Here is a 16,779-nt window from a genome sequence, read left to right on the forward strand (position 1 = left end):
GAAGGCCTGCACCCCCCTTGAAGGCCTGTCCCACCCCCTTGAAGGCCTGTCCCACCCCCTTGAAGGCCTGTCCCACCCCCTTGTAGACCTGTTCCCCCCTTGAAGGCCTGCCTGCCCCCCTTGTAGGCCTGCCTACCCCCCCCCTTGAAGGCCTGTCCCTCCCCCTTGAAGGTCTGCACACACCCCCGAAAGCCTGTCCCCCCCTTGAAGGCCTGCCTGTCCTCCCCCCCCCTTGAAGGCCTGTCCCCCCTTGAAGACCTGCCTGCCTGCCTGTCACCCCCTCCCTTTGAAAGCCTGCATACCTGCCTGCCCGCCCCACCTCGAAGGACCGCTGGCCTCCCTGGCCTCCCCGCACCACCTATGAAGCAGCACTACCTATGCTCCTGACCTTGCCGTTCAATCCCCCCCCACCACCCCCGAAGGACCGCTCGCCCCACTGACCTTCCTGCACCACCTATGAAGCAGCCGCAGCAGAATCGTGACATCAGCGTTCCCTGCGCTGCTTCCTGCGCCGCGGTCCCGCCCCTCCTCTGATGTCAGAGGAGGGGCGGGACCAAGGCGCAGGAAGCAGCGCCCAAGCAGCTCAGCCTACGTCGCGATTCTGCTGCGGGCTGCTTCACAGGTGGTGCAGGAAGGTCATTGGGGCGAGCGGTCCTTCAGGGGTGGGGGGGAATGAACGGCAAGGCCGGGAGCACCCCCTCAGGGCTGGCACCCGGGGCGGACCGCCCCTCCCGCCCCCCCTTTGGTACGCCACTGAATAAGAGTTGGATTTTTTGGCAATATAAAGCTCATATCTGTAGAGCAAACAAATATGGTTCCACCATCAGGCAGAGGTAACATGTGAGAGGTCCTTCCAAGATCCACAAATGGTTTTTAATGCAGCAATGAACAAGGAATCAAACAATACAGCATAAAAATCATTTAAAACAGAATTGAGAGAGGCACTTTTCAAAACAATTGTTGCTTAAGAAAACTGTGCCAAAACTGAACTGGAAACCCCAAAACAAACTCAGCAAGTACTTCATTTTGTACTAAACACAATTTGTGGTATAACCACAAGAGGGGGCTGAGCCTCCCACTTTGAACATCTCTCTTGCTGTATCTGGTGGGACATTTTGTTTTTCCATCATCTTGGTCCCAGTTTCTGCTTTTGTCTTATCTTCTACTAATTTTCTTGCCAGGCCTCGGGAATCCCAGTTTCATCCCCGTGGGAATCCCATGAGCCTGGAGGGGTGTGGATCGCTGCGGGAGTCCAATGAGCCGGGAGGGGGATCCCCGCGGGAGTCCCGCAATCCCCGTTCCCGTGCAGACCTCTACTTCAGACAGGCCTTCGGGGAGCTATACAAAGCCTTTATCCACGAACAGTACCTCTCTCCCAGACCCATTCGTCCTATCACAGCCCACAAAAAAGCCCATTGGACCCTATCAAAGGCCTTTTCAGCATCTATGGCTAAGATACCTTTCTTTTCCTGTCTCTGTTGTGCCCCCCCCCCAACAAATGTTCTCGCATTATCATGGACTTGTCTCCTAGTGTTGAAACCCGATTGGTCAACATGGATAAGTCCCAGCAAAACTCTAGCCAAACGCCCCGCTAAAGCCTTAGCCATAATTTTTGCATTTTCATTGAGGAGAGAAATAGGCCTATATGCTCCACAGCAAGTAGGGTCTTTACCAGGCTTCTGCAACGATATAATCCCGGCCTCCCCCATGGACAGTGGAAAGGAGCTCCCCTCTTACCCCATTGGCCACCCTTGCTAATAAACTGCTAAGGACTTCCCCAAATTGTTTATAAAATCTACCCGTATAGCCATCGAGCCCTGGTGACTTTCCAGGCTTCAGACTCTTAATTACCATCATAATTTCAGAAGTAGTAATGGGGTCCCTTAATCTTTCCTCATCCTGTATGCTCAGCCTGGAAATATTCAATGAATCCAGGAAGGATTCTTTGTGGTCCCCGGTGACTGCAGACTCCCCCTGATACAGAGAAGTAATAGTAGGACAAGAAAGCTCCCCGAATATCTGAGTCTGTATGATAGTGCTCCTTCTTCTCTTAATTTCCCAAATTGAATTTTGAAACCTACGTCCCTTAAGATATCTAGCTAGTAGAGTCCCTGATTTATTTCCAAATCCAAACACCTGTTGTCTCAACTTAGAGTGTAAAAAATCTACCTCCTCCAACTGAATCTTTCGTAGCTCTTCTCTTGAGTTGACACAACAGGTCCCTACTCCCTTATCTGATGTCAATTTATTCTGTACCTGCAACCAGATAAGAAATTCCTTAAGCTATAACAACTTAGCCTCCCAAGCCCGTTTCTTCCTAGCCCCTCATTTGATAAGTACTCCCCTCAGCACAACTTTAAGTGCATTCCACATATACCGTCGCCCATCTCTCCTGTATCATTAATACAAAGATACTGCTCTATAATGGAGCGAAGATCTGCACACACCTCTAGGGAAGATCGTATTAAACCCAAAAACAAGTAGAATAATTGTGTAAACATTCAATTTCAACAACACTATCTGAAGTTAAACAGAACTGGTATTTACCACTGTGCTATTCCATCCTACAACACTGAAAGTGAGGAGGAAAAAGCTTCATAACCCCATTGCCTCCCACTATAACTTGGGAGGCAGTAGGGTTTTGAGGCTTTTTCTTTCTCACTTTCATCATTGGAGGCTGGTATAACATAGTGGTGAAAACTTCAGATAGTGTTGTTGAAATTGAGTGTTTACATATTTATTCTACTTGTTTTTGCTCTCTGTAACATCTTGGATTTTGGCGCCAAGCAGACAGCATACCTCTCAGGACATCATGTCAGAGCTACAGATGGATGCCTCTTTACCCCTCAAAAGAGAAATCAGCCACCACTACCTTATGCCTCCTAGTGATCACGGATTGAGCAACTTTGGTGATTTAGAGCTCCCATCTCCTCCACATCAGGGCTGCATACCGGTTCTTCAGTTCAAGGGCAGGTGGAGTTACAGTATCAACCCTGCAGGGTCCCGTAATCAGAGCCAAGCTGTCCTCCCTCAGCACGGCCTCTTCTTTTCCACTGCTGGAAGTCTTTGATACTTCAAGAAGCATTTCATTGATGTACCTCATTCTCACGGATGCTTCTCAATCTTGCCATTTCCTTCATGAGGGATTCAAGCTGAGGACAGCTTGCACATGGAACCACTTCCTCTGCTTGGGTAACATTTTCTGTCTGCACCGAGACCAGAAGCTATAACCTGAGCAACAGCTTTGGTGACACGATATTTCCCAGCCATACTGCGGTTGCAGAAGTACTTGCACCTTTTTCCAAGTTTGAATGGCAGCAGGTAAGATACTCAAAAATGGAGTTTTGCTTCCTCTTAGCAGATCATCACTCAGCACCTCAAAGAGATGGGATGACTTCCTTATGGGGAAAAGCTAAAATGGCTAGGGCTGTTCAGCTTGGAGAAGAGATGGCTCGGGGGGGGGGGGGGGATATGATAGATGTCTATAAAATACTGAGTGGAGTTCAAAGGGTAGATGTGAATTGTTTACTCTTTCCAAAAACACTAGGACTAGGAGGCATATGATAAAGCTAATAAATAGATTAAAACAAACCAGAGAAGATATTTCTTCACTCAATGTGCAATTAAACTCTGGAATTTGTTGCTGGAGAATGTGGTGAAAAAAGCTTAGCAGGGTTTAAAAAAAGTTTGGTTAAATTCCCAAAACAGAATTCCATATGCCCTTATTGAGATGGCTTGGTGAAATCCACTGCTTATTCCTAGGATACGCAGCATAAAATCTCTATTTTACTCCTTGAGATCTTGCCAGGTACTTGTGATCTGGGTTGGCCACAGTTGGAAACAGGATACTAGGCTTGATGGACCTTTGGTCTGTCCCTGTATGGCAGCTCTCTTGTTCATATAACTGATTGGTTCTGGACTGATCTGGAAGATTCAAGGAAAGAAAATTAGCTGATAAAACCAACTTGCCATACAAAAAGGGAATTATAATAATTTTTAAAAGATTTGGGGGCCATTGACAAATTATTGTAATGATTAGACATCATTTTCCACAGAGTGTACATTTTATACATAGGGGGAGAGGGATGTTATAAAGTTCTATTAAAGGTTCAATCAATAGATAAGAATACAATATTTATACAATATTTTTGATTAAAATATTTGTGGGAAGAGTGGGTGGAGAGGGAATAAATTTATGTATTTAAGATGACAATAGAAAGAAATTCAAGTGATGTGTAAAAGTTTTAAATGATGTAATATTGTGTACTTGTGTAAAGATGAAAAAATGAATAAAGAATTTGAAACAAAAACCATAAAAACAACTTTTCCCTTCTTGCTTGGTTTCATTTTATTATTGCTGTTTCAAAACAAACAGAATCTGCGGGGACTATTCCATTGATATTGTAATTCCTTACCCCTCCATTTCAGAAAAATACATAGAGAAAGAGATAACCTAGCTACACATGCAAGTGCAGATGTGCAGAAGAGTTTGAAATAATTTAATAAATTTTCCCCACTTGTTTCAGATTATCTGAAAAGACCCCCAATTAACCCAGATATTGACTTAATGTTCAAAATGTCTTTAATTTGTGCCAGATGCTGATTTTATGCATATGAAATAAATTCCTGATCAGTACTGTGTAGCATAACCTCATCCTGCCCAATTCCCAGGCCATAATCATGATATTTCTTTGCCCTTGGGAATTGGAAACAAACACAGAATATCAGGAAATAATAAGAAACTGCTGCCCAAATTCAGAGAAGGGATGGTTTTGGAAAACAATTCAATATTTGATTGCTTTCCTGTTTAGTTATGCCACGTCTACTGTCCTTTACTAATAGTCCAGTTAATATAATTCTCTTTCTGTTCTCAGGATTCCTTGATCCCAGAATCTAGCACCGTGAAGAAGCTAGCGACTGGAACCATGTCCTCCTTTAAGTGGCAACCACCTGTAACTGAGGTACAAGAAACAGGTCCTCATAAAAGGACTGACCATGTGGGACAGTGTACTAAGTTGATAGTTCCACAATTGTTTATTGCTTTACCAGGTAGAAAATCATTTTTCTTGGCCAGCTTGTGCTTATGTGCTATTGAAATGTTTTTCAGCTTCCAAGGAAGAGTTTACCAATTCTTACAAAACCATTTAGGAGGGGATTCTCAAAGCAAACCAGGCTTGCAATGTTTCATTTAGACTGGTTTTAGCCAGTTTAAACGAAACATAATTTTGTGGATAATGCACAGATGCTTTCAGCCACTGCTTTACTGTGCATGGAAGCAGTGACCAAAAGTCCTATGCTAATGATCTTGAGTGTATTAAAACAAGCTTATTAGCAAATCCCTCAAGTGCTCAGAGATACAACGCAAGGAAAGCCCCTGCCCTAATGGCTAAAAACTGTGAACAGGTCTGAACAACTCTAACTTTACAATCAGTGCCTGAGTGCTGACTGGCTCAGGCACTGACAGGAAAGTCAACATGGCAGCATGCCATAGTCTCTTACCCCCAAAGCCTCACCTGAGTCTCCCCCCCAACCTAGAAGAATTCCCCAGTGGTCCCCTCCCCCAAAAAAAAACCTTAAAAAACTTGCATGGTGGTCAAATGGTCTTTATAATTTGCATGCTGTTATTCTTGAACAATCCTACTTTATTCTGGGACCAGTGGGTTATTTCCCTCCACCCGCCAGGGTCTGTAGGAAGCCTCAACTTCAGAGGCTTTTTTCCCCTCCCTTACATACCTCCTTACTGAGCATGCTCATCAGTATTTTTTTCCCTACAAGCCAGGCTTTAGGAGCTCATCTTTTCATGGCTCGGACATGCCACTTCATGCTGCGCCATGATCCTGACACTGGTGCTTCGGGATTTGGATTTTCTTATCTCAAGAGTGGATTACATGGCTGATGCCCTGTACAACATCTTGAACATTTTCGCCAAGCTTGATGCCTATTCTGTTTTGACTCGCAGGATGCTCTGGATCCAGCAATGGTCTGGTGATTCATCTTCTAAGGCTACATTGAGCCGGTTGCCCTTCAAGGGTCAGCTCCTGTTTGGTCAAGGTCTGGATGAACTTATGTCCAGTGTTCAGGATCGTAAATCCAAGGCATTGCCTGGGAGCAGGTCCCGCCCTTCTAGGAGTTCTGGGCATTCTAATTTTCACCCCTTCGGCGTTCTTGGCCTTTCTCGGCCTTACTCGGGCCCATTCACAGGTCATCGTTCCTCGTCATCTGTGGCAAGTTGACCGGCAACTGCCGTCAAGAAATAGTTCTGATGCAGGGCCACTGTCTCCCCCTCCGCGCATAATGGGGCAGTTATTGGCCTTTCTGGTGGAATGGGAGGCCATCTCCTCTGACTGCTGGGTTCTGCAGGTTCTCAGAGATGGTTACAAGTTGGAGTTTTTTCTGTCCTTTGACTGAGTATTTTCTGTATTCCGCTGCCAGCCGCCCTGAGAAGGTGGTTCGGATGCAGGCCACAGTCTACAGACTTTTGGATATTGTGACCATTGAGCCCGTGCCGGAGTGACACTCGGGTTCTGGGAGATATTTGATATACTTCATTGTTCCAAAGAAAGGATCTGTCGATTGGAAACCAATTTTGGACTTCAAGGTGGTCAATGCAGCCCTGAAATTCCCTCAATTCTGCATGGAGATGGTGCGCTTGATGATCGCATTGGTGGCGCTGAGGGAGTTTCTAGCCTCCCTGGATCTGATGGAGGCATATCTCCATATTCCCATTTTCCCGGCCCACCAGAAGTCCCTTTGATTCCATGTTTTGGGGTGACATTTCCAGTTTGTGACAATTCCTTTTGGGTTGTGACTGCACCCCAGACCTTCACCAAAATGGTAGTGGTGGCCCATCTGCGCTCTATGGTGTCCTAGTTCACCCGTAACTAGTTGATCAGAGTGCCCTCTCTGTCCGAGGGGCATCAGGCTGTCCATCAGGTACTACAATTGCTGCAGCATCTGTGTTGCGTGATCAATTTCAGAAAGAGTTACCTCGAGCACACTCAGGATTTGGAGTACCTGGGAGTTCAGTTTTACACAGATCAGAACAAAGTGTTTCTGCTCGTGTCCCATCGGTAGAAGCTACAGCAGGTTATCAGGGTCCTTCTAAGAGCATTCGATTACATAGTGGATCATTGGGGGTGTCCCATATTCGATCTCATGACGATGATGGCTAACAAGAAAGCCAATCATTTCTTCAGTCATCGACGAGAGGCCAGATGCGAAGGCCTGGATGCTCTGGTTCAGCCCTGGCACCAGGAGGGTCTTCTTTATGTCTTCCCTTCGTGGCCCATAATAGGGCATCTGTTGAAGTGCATAGCGGCCCACGAGGGTCTGGTTATTCTGGTGGAACCCAATTGGCCGAAGCAGCCATGGTATGCCGACTTGATTCAGCTCCAGCAGGATCAGGGACTCAGGCTCTCTTGTCATTCTCGCCTTCTCACACAGGGTTCGATTGTGATGCAAGATCCATCCACTTTGATCTTACGGTATGGCTCTTGAATGCGCAGCCTGGACTAGCCAGGGCTATTCTTCAGTGGTGATCACCACGTTGGTTCACAGCAAGTGGAAGTCCACAATGGCGGTCTGTGTGAATGCTTGGAGGTGTTACAAGGGCTGGCGCTCCCTGAGGCATGTGGACCCTTCTCTCCCATTGATTCCTTGGGTCCTGGAGTTTCTGCAAGATGGCCTGAAGAAAGGTCTAGCAGTAGCTTTGCTCTGAGTACAGATTGCTGGGCCTTCATGTAGGGGCTTATTGGCAGTCCATCCAGATGTGGTTTGTTTTCTGCGGGGAGTGTTATGGCTCAAGCCTCCGTTGCATCTTCCCTGTCTGACCTGGAACCTTAATCTGCTTCTTCGCTCTCTTGGTCGCCCTCCACATGAGCCTCTAAAGCAGGTGTCTCTAATGGATCTCATGCTCAAGATCTCGCTGCAGGTCCTCTACTGCAGGGATCCTTTTCTGTGGATTCTGGATTCTGTGGTGATACTACATGTACTGTTCCTTCCTTTCTTCCGAAAGTGGTTTCCATTTCCCATGTGAATCAGGAAGTCCGGTTTCCTGCTTTTGCTTCCTCTGGTTTGCGGGAACAGGACCGGGTGTTGCAATCCTTGGATGTGCAGACGTTTATTGCAGTATCTGGAAGTCACCAATGAGTTTTGCCTCTCTGACTGCCTGTTTGTCTTGGCAGATCTTGCCCGCAGAGGTAAGCCAGCTTCTTGGACTACCATTTCCAGGTGGAGTCGCATGACCATTTCTGTGGCTTATGTGGTGGCCGGAAAGAGACACCCCCTTGGTGTCTGGGCTCCTTCAACCAGAGGGGTTTTCCTCTTGGACAGAGTCATCAGCTGTTTCTCTGGATAAAACTTGCAGGGCCGCTACCTGGTTTTCCTTGCATACATTTACCAAGTTTCACAGGATCGATGTGGTGGCCAAGCATGATGCTTTTGGTGCCTTTGTTTTGGCTGCAGGCTCATCAGTCCCACCCTGAATTTTTGGTACTGCCATGTTACATCCCACTGGTCCCAGAATAAAGTGGGATTGTACGAGAGCAAAAGATTAGGTTCTTACCTCTGCTAATCTTCTTTCTTGTAAATCCACACTTAATTCTGAGAACCCGCCATATACTTGCTGATTTACCGATTTGTCTGCCTTTACAAATACTGGTAAGTTGCATTTCTGTCCAGTGTTTATTAGAGTGCCATCAGAATGGGGTTAACACTCAGTTTGGAGGGTTCCCAATTAGGGCACCCTCGTTTGTCAGTGCATTTTGTTTCTACTTCTAGCACTGTTATTGTCATTCAGGATACTGATGTTTATCCTGATTTGATTGTTTCCTTGTTGCTGTTTTGCATTTATAATTGTGAGCAGAATATACTTACTTGTCGGGGAATATACCCGTACCCCTCTCTCTTGTTCTTATCTTCTACAGATGTTCCTGGTTGCTTTCAGACTGACTGGTGAGCAAGCTCAGTGAGGAGGTATGTAAGGGAGGGGGAAAAGCTTCTGAAGTTTTGAGGCTTCCTACAGACCCTGGCAGATGGAGGGAAATAACCCACTGATCCCAGAATAAAGTGTGGATTTACAAGAAAGAAGATTAGCAGAGGTAAGAACCTAATCTTTCAGTGTTGATCATTGGTTAGTAATTCTGACTTGGTGCCCAAGCAAGTTCTGGCGCTGTTTCCTACACCATTGAAGTTCTGTGCATCTCCCTCTTAGTGGCTAATTTTAGGAAACAGCCTTGAAGATCACAATGAAGAATGTTGTATCCTACTTTTGCAATCATTCACAGAAAGTCACTTTAGTGCTTAACCTTTACATGGGAAGTGATGTGGGGGAAAGAAAAAGGAGTTGTTTTAGGTCATACACCAAATCAGCTTAGGACAAGGAGGAAGAAAAATCTGTAGTAATTTTAGTAGAAGATTTTCTTTTTGCTTTCTCTTCTGATTTCAGCCTGTGAAGGATGACCCTCATTTCCATCACTTCTTGCTTAGTCAGACTGAGAAGGTGAGTGGGGCCTGTGGTGAGTAATATTAGGCAAACATACAAGGTGCTTGAGTCAAAATTGAATCATATTTTCAGCCTATAAAATGAAAATCCAAAGCTTTCTCACTAATAACCGCAGCAGCAGTTGTGTACTGCTATGAACATTTCTTGTCTCTTATTATTTGTTGTGACTTTTAGGGGCTACAGTTGATTTTCCAAGTTTTTAAAGCAGGCTTATCCAACCTATGGCCCTGGGGCCAGAACTCGGACCTCCATGTGTTTTTTTTCTGGCCCTCAGAAGCTTGGTAATTCATGTGGTGCTTTTATAGCAAGATTCACATGAGTCAGCAATGATAGGGGGTGCTGAACTCAAAACTCACAACAAATTTCCCTTTACCTGGTAAAGAAAAATCTCTCGTACATCTGGTAGTGAATAACCAGCCTGTATCTAAATATCAAGAACAGGACATCTAATCTAATCTGGTATTTGTAGGTCACACTTAAAGGTTCGAGGTGACTTACATCAAGAAATGAAGAATACAATTGAATCATTACAGAAAGACAGTACATTAGACACTACATATAGAAGCTTTGAAATTTAAAGAGGCATTATTGTGTAAGGAGACATTAGAAGTCAATAAGATCTTAGGATTGCTTAAGTTCTGTAAACTGGACTTAGTTGTTGGAAGAGTTGAGGTGTCGAAAAGGAGGGTCTTTAGTTTTTTCCGAAATGCGGTATGATTAGGTTCTGTCCTGACAGTTTCAGTGAAATTGTTCGAGGTTTTCGCTCCCGAGAATGTGATCATACCATGTTTCCTCGAAAATAAGACAGTGTCTTATATTAATTTTAGGCCCAAAAACGCACTAGGTCTTATTTTTGGGGTATGTGCATAATCATCTCTCCCTTCCTCTCCTTCACCCCAATTCTTCCTCTTTCCTTTCTCTCCCCCACATGTGTAGCATCTTTCCTCCTCTCCCTCCCATTCCTCATGCAGCAGGACCCTTGCCCAGCTTCTGTCCTTCCCTGCCTCCTATCCCTTGTGCAGCAGAACCCTTGAGCGAGAGAGCCCCCCCGAACCCCTGCACCCGCTGCACAGCTGAACCCCCATCTTTTCCTCCCTCCCATCCGAACCCTGCCGACCGCGAGCAAGCCCTGCATACCTCCCTAAGCAGTGTCGGGCCAGCAGCACTCTAAACAGGCTGCTTCGGCCTTGTCCGCCCGTGAATTCCCTCTGCAGTATTATTGATGACATCATTCATTCATTCTGTCACATTACTGATGACATCATCAGTAATGTGACAGAATGAATTCAAGGGCGGACAATGCCGAAGCAACCTGTTTAGAGTGCTGCTGGCCCGACGCTGTTTAGGGAGATATGTACTAGGGCTCGCTCGCGGTCAGTGGGGTTCGAATGGGAGGGAGGGAAGGATGGGGGTTTGGCTGCACAGTGGAGGTGGATGCTTGGAGGGGGCAGTGTTTTCAAAGGGTTCTGCTGCACAAGGGATGGGAAAGAAGGACGGGAAACTGCCGGCGAATCCCAGGACTAGGGCTTATATTAATACCTACCCCAAAAATCCTGCTAGGGCTTATTTTTGGGGTAGGTCTTATTTTTGGGGAAACACAGTAGAGTGGAATGTTCATTTGTACTTGAGATTTTTTGTTGTGGGGAGATTCAGTTGTATCCTGTTAAGATTTCTGTGTGAGGCGGACCATGCTGAGGAGAATAGGTGAATAAGTGGGGCAGCTGAGTTTCCGTAGAGTATGAAATGTAGATTGCAAGATGTTTTGAAATTTATTCAGAATGAGATGTGTAGCCAGTGAAGTTGTTTGAGATGGAGTTTTAATATGAGTCTTATTGCTGTGTTTTGTATGAGTTGCATTTTGTGGACAAGGGTGACATTGATTCCCATGTAGATGGAATTACATTAACTGGGGCATTTACATGATTAGGGCAAAATGGTGTTGATGGATATATGGTCTGATGAGTCTTTGCTGTCTCATGGTGAAGAGGGTTTTCTTCCAGAGGTTGGAGATTTGTGATTCCATGGTTAGTGTGGAGTCTAAAATACAGACCAGAATTTTGGAGGATTTGTGTACTGTGAAGGTGTTAGTTTGTGGATTATTGCCCAGGTTTAATTTTATCTGTTATCTGTGATTTTTTGGATAGTGTCAGTGTAATGTGGATAAATCAAATGCTAGTGTCTTGCTACTCTGTCCTCCCCCTCGGAACTTGTGCTCTCTCTCTCGCTCTGTCTCTTTCTCTTCTCTCTCGCTCTGTCTCTTTATCTTTTTCTCTCTGTCTCTTTTTTTTTTCTCTCTCTCTCTCTCTCTATTGTCTCTCTTTCTCTTGTCTTTTTCCCCCACTTCTTAATTTTTTTTTCTCCTTTCGCACAGCCTGTTCTGATTCTTACATTTCCTTGGCCCAGACTTCTCTTTACCTACACTCCCTAGTATGCTGTGATACACTTTTCCCTAACCAGTTGCTGTTTGTTGCAGGTTTAGCTCACTGTTTCTCACTTCTTACTCTACAGGTAAGATTTCCTTACCTTGGTAGGTTTAACTCATCTTCATGCCTATTGACCACAGGCATGGATCATTTGCCTGCTGTTCTCTCCCTGGCTCCAGGCACATTCCTGTTTTCTGGAATTACTTGCACTGCAGCACTTCCCCTGGTACTCACAGATTCCAAGCCAATGACCACCCTCTGCCTGTAAAGTCTATATGAGATTCTTTGCCATATGCTCACCCTGAGCTCTTGGAGCCCAGCAAAGATCACAGTTTGAAACTTCAGAGATTACATGTTGGGTGGTAAAATGTATTCCAGCAGGCCAGGGCATAGAAGTATGCACTCATGTTGAGCCACTATGTTTGGGCTGCCTACAGGATATTGCTCCAGTTGTAGAGTTTCCAGACGTCCAGGAAAACCCAGACAAGTCTGAGTGCCTAGATATAGCCTGCAAATATCAAGTACAAATTCACTCCTTCACGGATGACATCCAACTGTACCTACCTTTAAGAGACGCTCATGATGCCCAGATTGTGAAACTCCTAAACTGCCTCTTGGAAATAAAAAACTGGATGTCTGTCAACAAACTACAACTAAACGCCTCCAAGACGGAATTCCTTTGAATCTGCAAAGAACACTGCGACTGGAACTCGACTACTATGACTGCAAAAGACCAAGTGCGCAGTCTAAGAATATTATTTGACTGCATCCTGTCACTTTCTGACCATATCTCTCGAGTGGTATCTTCCTCATTTTACTACCTGTGACATCTCTGAAAAATAAGGAACTACTTTTCAGATCTGACTTCACCCAACTACTCTATACCTTAGTAGTTTCCCACATGGATTACTGCAATGTGTTATTTAGCTCTCTCATGGCGAAGAAAGTATGATGTCTCCAGCGAGTTCAAAATGTGACGATCAGGCTTCTAAAAACCTCCTTGCCTGCAACCCTGTCTCCCAGGCTCTAGCGTCAGCTCACTGGCTACCCATAGCCAAAAATGTCTTCAAGGATCTAATGCTAGCATTCAGATCCTTGCACGACATGGCACTGGGCTGCATGATGGCTAAGCTTCCTCCGTATGCTCCGAACTAGGCCCTCGACTCCCAGGATGAAATACACCTCAAACCATCCCCTGGTCATGTCCTTTAACTGCAAACCGCCAAACAACAGTTCTACTCCCACTTCATACTGAGCCACTGGAATCGACTGACCCCCACTGATCAGATCCCTTGAAGGACTCCTCAACTTTAGAAAAGCAATAAAAACATACCTCTTCACCTAACCCCCTGCCCTTGACCCATGGACTACAAAGAATTGGCATTCGTGAAATATAAAAAAAAACCAAGAAGAGGAGAGCAGAAAAGACTACAGGGTGAAACTGAAAGAAGCCAAGAGAGCGATACGTCTGGCGAAAGCACAGGCAGAAGAACAAATGGCTAAAAATGTAAAAAAGGGAGACAAAAATTTTTTCAGATATAATAGTGAAAGGAGGAAGATGAAAAATGGAATTGCTAGGTTAAAAGATGTTGGGAATCAATATGTGGAAAGTGATGAGGAGAAAGCGAATGTGCAAAACAAATACTTCTGTTCTGTGTTCACAGAAGAAAATCCTGGAGAAGGACCGAGATTGTCTAGCAAAGTTACATGAGAAAATGGAGTAGATTCTGCGCCGTTCACGGAGGAGGGTGTTTATGAGCAACTTGAAAAACTGAAGGTGGACAAAGCGATGGGACCAGACGGGATCCATCCCAGGATACTAAGGGAGCTCAGAGAGGTTCTGGCGAGTCCTATTAAAGACTTGTTCAACAAATCTCTGGAGACGGGAGTGATTCCTGGGGATTGGAGGAGAGCGGATGTGGTCCCTATTCATAAAAGTGGTCACAGGGATGAAGCAGGAAACTACAGGCCGGTGAGCCTCACTTCAGTTGTTGGAAAAATAATGGAAGTTTTGCTGAAAGAAAGGATAGTGTACTTCCTTGAATTTAATGGGTTACAGGATCCGAGGCAACATGGCTTTACAAAAGGTAAATTGTGCCAAACAAACCTGATTGAATTTTTTGATTGGGTGACCAGAGAGCTGGATCGAGGACATATGCTAGATGTAATTTACTTGGATTTCAGCAAAGCCTTTGATACAGTTCCTCATAGGAGGCTGTTGAACAAACTTGAAGGGCTGAAGTTAGGACCCAAAGTGGTGAACTGGGTCAGAAACTGGCTGTCGGACAGACGCCAGAGGGTGGTGGTTAATGGAAGTCGCTCGAAGGAAGGAAAGGTGAGTAGTGGAGTCCCTCAGGGATCGGTGCTGGGGCCAATCCTGTTAAATATGTTTGTGAGTGACATTGCTGAAGGGTTAGAAGGAAAAGTGTGCCTTTTTGCAGATGATACCAAGATTTGTAACAGAGTAGACACCGAAGAGGGAGTGGAGAATATGAAAAAGGATCTGCAAAAGTTAGAGGAATGGTCTAATGCCTGGCAACTAAAATTCAATGCAAAGACATGCATTTGGGGATTAATAATAGGAAGGACCCATATAAGCTGGGAAGAGAGAAGCTGATATGCATGGACGGGGAGAGGGATCTTGGGGTAATAGTGTCCAAAGATCTAAAGGTGAAAAAACAGTGTGATAAGGCAGTGGCTGCTGCCAGAAGGATGCTGGGCTGTATAAAGAGAGGTGTAGTCAGTAGAAGGAAGAAGGTGTTGATGCCCCTGTACAGGTCATTGGTAAGGCCCCACTTGGAGTATTGTGTTCAATTTTGGAGACCGTATCTGGCAGAGGACGTAAGAAGACTTGAGGCGGTCCAGAGGAGGGTGACGAAAATGATAGGAGGCTTGCACCAGAAGACATATGAGGAGAGACTGGAAGCCCTGAATATGTATACCCTAGAGGAAAGGAGAGACAGGGGAGATATGATTCAGACGTTCAAATACTTGAAGGGTATTAACGTAGAACAAAATCTTTTTCAGAGAAAGGAAAATGGTAAAACCAGAGGACATAATTTGAGGTTGAGGGATGGAAGATTCAAAGGCAATGTTAGGAAATTCTACTTTACGGAGAGGGTAGTGGATGCCTGGAATGCGCTCCCGAGAGAGGTGGTGGAGAGTAAAACTGTGACTGAGTTCAAAGAAGTGTGGGATGAACACAGAGGATTTAGAATCAGAAAATAATATTAAATATTGAACTAAGGCCAGTACTGGGCAGACTTGCACGGTCTGTGTCTGTATATGGCCGTTTGGTGGAGGATGGGCTGGGGAGGGCTTCAATGGCTGGGAGGGTGTAGATGGGCTGGAGTAAGTCTTCACAGAGATTTCGGCAGTTGGAACCCAAGCACAGTGGGGGGTAAAACTTTGGATTCTTGCCCAGAAATAGCTAAGAAGAAAAAAATTTAAATTGAATCAGGTTGGGCAGACTGGATGGACCATTTGGGTCTTTATCTGCCATCATCTACTATGTTACTATGTTAAAGAAATGTATATTGGTAACAACCAGTTTGTGTCACATAAGGAAAACTTGTATTATGAAATCTTGCACTATAACTATGGCAAATCCAATCTGTAAACTGTCCATGTGTCAAATTAGGATAAAAGTTGTACTGAAATCCATGTACTGTAAGGATAACTATGGCATATTGTAACCAGTAAACTGTATATTACGTATATTAATATTAGACCTCCTAGTATGTGCCAAGTTATCCTATAAAAACTTGTATTGTAAACTACTGAAATTATGTATGTTTAACCTGTAACCGTTCTGAGCTCTTTGGGGACGACGGGATAGAAAACTAATTAAATAAATGTATCATACATATTTATTATAGATGTCCTAAAAACCTGACTGGTTATGTTTACCCACAGCACTGGGGTAGTTAAATGTGATTTATCGTTTTGAAGTGGTGAATGGACTATGCTGTTTCATAATTGGAAATGCAGGCTTACTCAGCTGGTAAATGGACTTTTACACCTTGCTGAAAGTGTGCCTGTTGTGTAGGTGGAAATATTTAAGGCCTGGTGTATGAGGACTGCCACTTATCTCTACACAGCAAAAGATGACTACAGATTCCTTCATTAATTTTAACATTTCTTTCTCATTTTGCTTTCTTAGCCACTGGCAACTTACCATGCAATCAGTAAGCGGCTAAAGATTTCTGAAGAGGTAAGGATGACTTCTTTTGGTTCATCAACTATCAAGGAAATATTCTTTATGATACAAATCTTGTGCTTTTATGTTTGCAGGAAAATCGATCAACATCCATCCAGGCAGCAGATAGTACAGCAGCCAATGGCAGCATCACCCCCACAGATAAAAAGTATGTCCATTTTACCTTGCCTTGCTTATTTTGAGTTCTTGTACAATCCCATTTTATTCCAGGACCAGTGGGTTGTTTACCTCCTCCCGCCAGGAAGGAAGCCTGTAGGAAGCCTCAAACATTTTGAAGCTTTTACCCCCATCCCTCTCACACCTTACCACTGAGCTTGCTCCTCTCGACTCCAATCTTAATTCCTACATGCCAAACTGTAGGAGCTTATCTTTTCTGCTCTTGTTTCATTTTGTGGTTTTAAGTTTTTTTAATTAGCAGTTTTTGCCCTAGTGCTGTGGAGGTTCCCTGTGGGGACATCCTTGACTTAGGGAGATCGCAGACCATTGGAAAAAGTCTGCAACTCTGCTTTGGAGTGGGGGGGGGTTTCTCTGCTATGCAGTAAGCCCCCTGGAAAGCCTGCACATCAGGTCGGAGCTCAAGGACCGTTCCCTCCAGAGCTTGCTCACCCCAAGTTTGTTCGCTAGTGGGTAGAGTG

At 44.8% G+C, this 16,779-nt stretch overlaps 1 protein-coding gene across 7 annotated transcripts in view; it reads left to right on the forward strand.

Annotated features, from left to right (window-relative positions):
• The window catches only part of GLYR1 (glyoxylate reductase 1 homolog), a 104,929-nt gene that overhangs the window by 40,745 nt on the left and 47,405 nt on the right, over nt 1-16,779 (forward strand). For 6 of the 7 annotated variants that reach the window (XM_033963847.1, XM_033963842.1, XM_033963843.1 and 3 more), the window contains 4 exons: nt 4,875-4,961; nt 9,446-9,499; nt 16,088-16,138; nt 16,219-16,292. In XM_033963847.1, the coding sequence (XP_033819738.1) occupies nt 4,875-4,961; nt 9,446-9,499; nt 16,088-16,138; nt 16,219-16,292 (266 nt within the window). The remainder of the gene's footprint in view (nt 1-4,874; nt 4,962-9,445; nt 9,500-16,087; nt 16,139-16,218; nt 16,293-16,779) is intronic. The other variant, XM_033963844.1, reaches the window with a different exon arrangement.

The sequence above is a fragment of the Geotrypetes seraphini genome, chromosome 11, assembly GCF_902459505.1.
Source record: "Geotrypetes seraphini chromosome 11, aGeoSer1.1, whole genome shotgun sequence".
Lineage (NCBI taxonomy): Eukaryota > Metazoa > Chordata > Amphibia > Gymnophiona > Dermophiidae > Geotrypetes > Geotrypetes seraphini.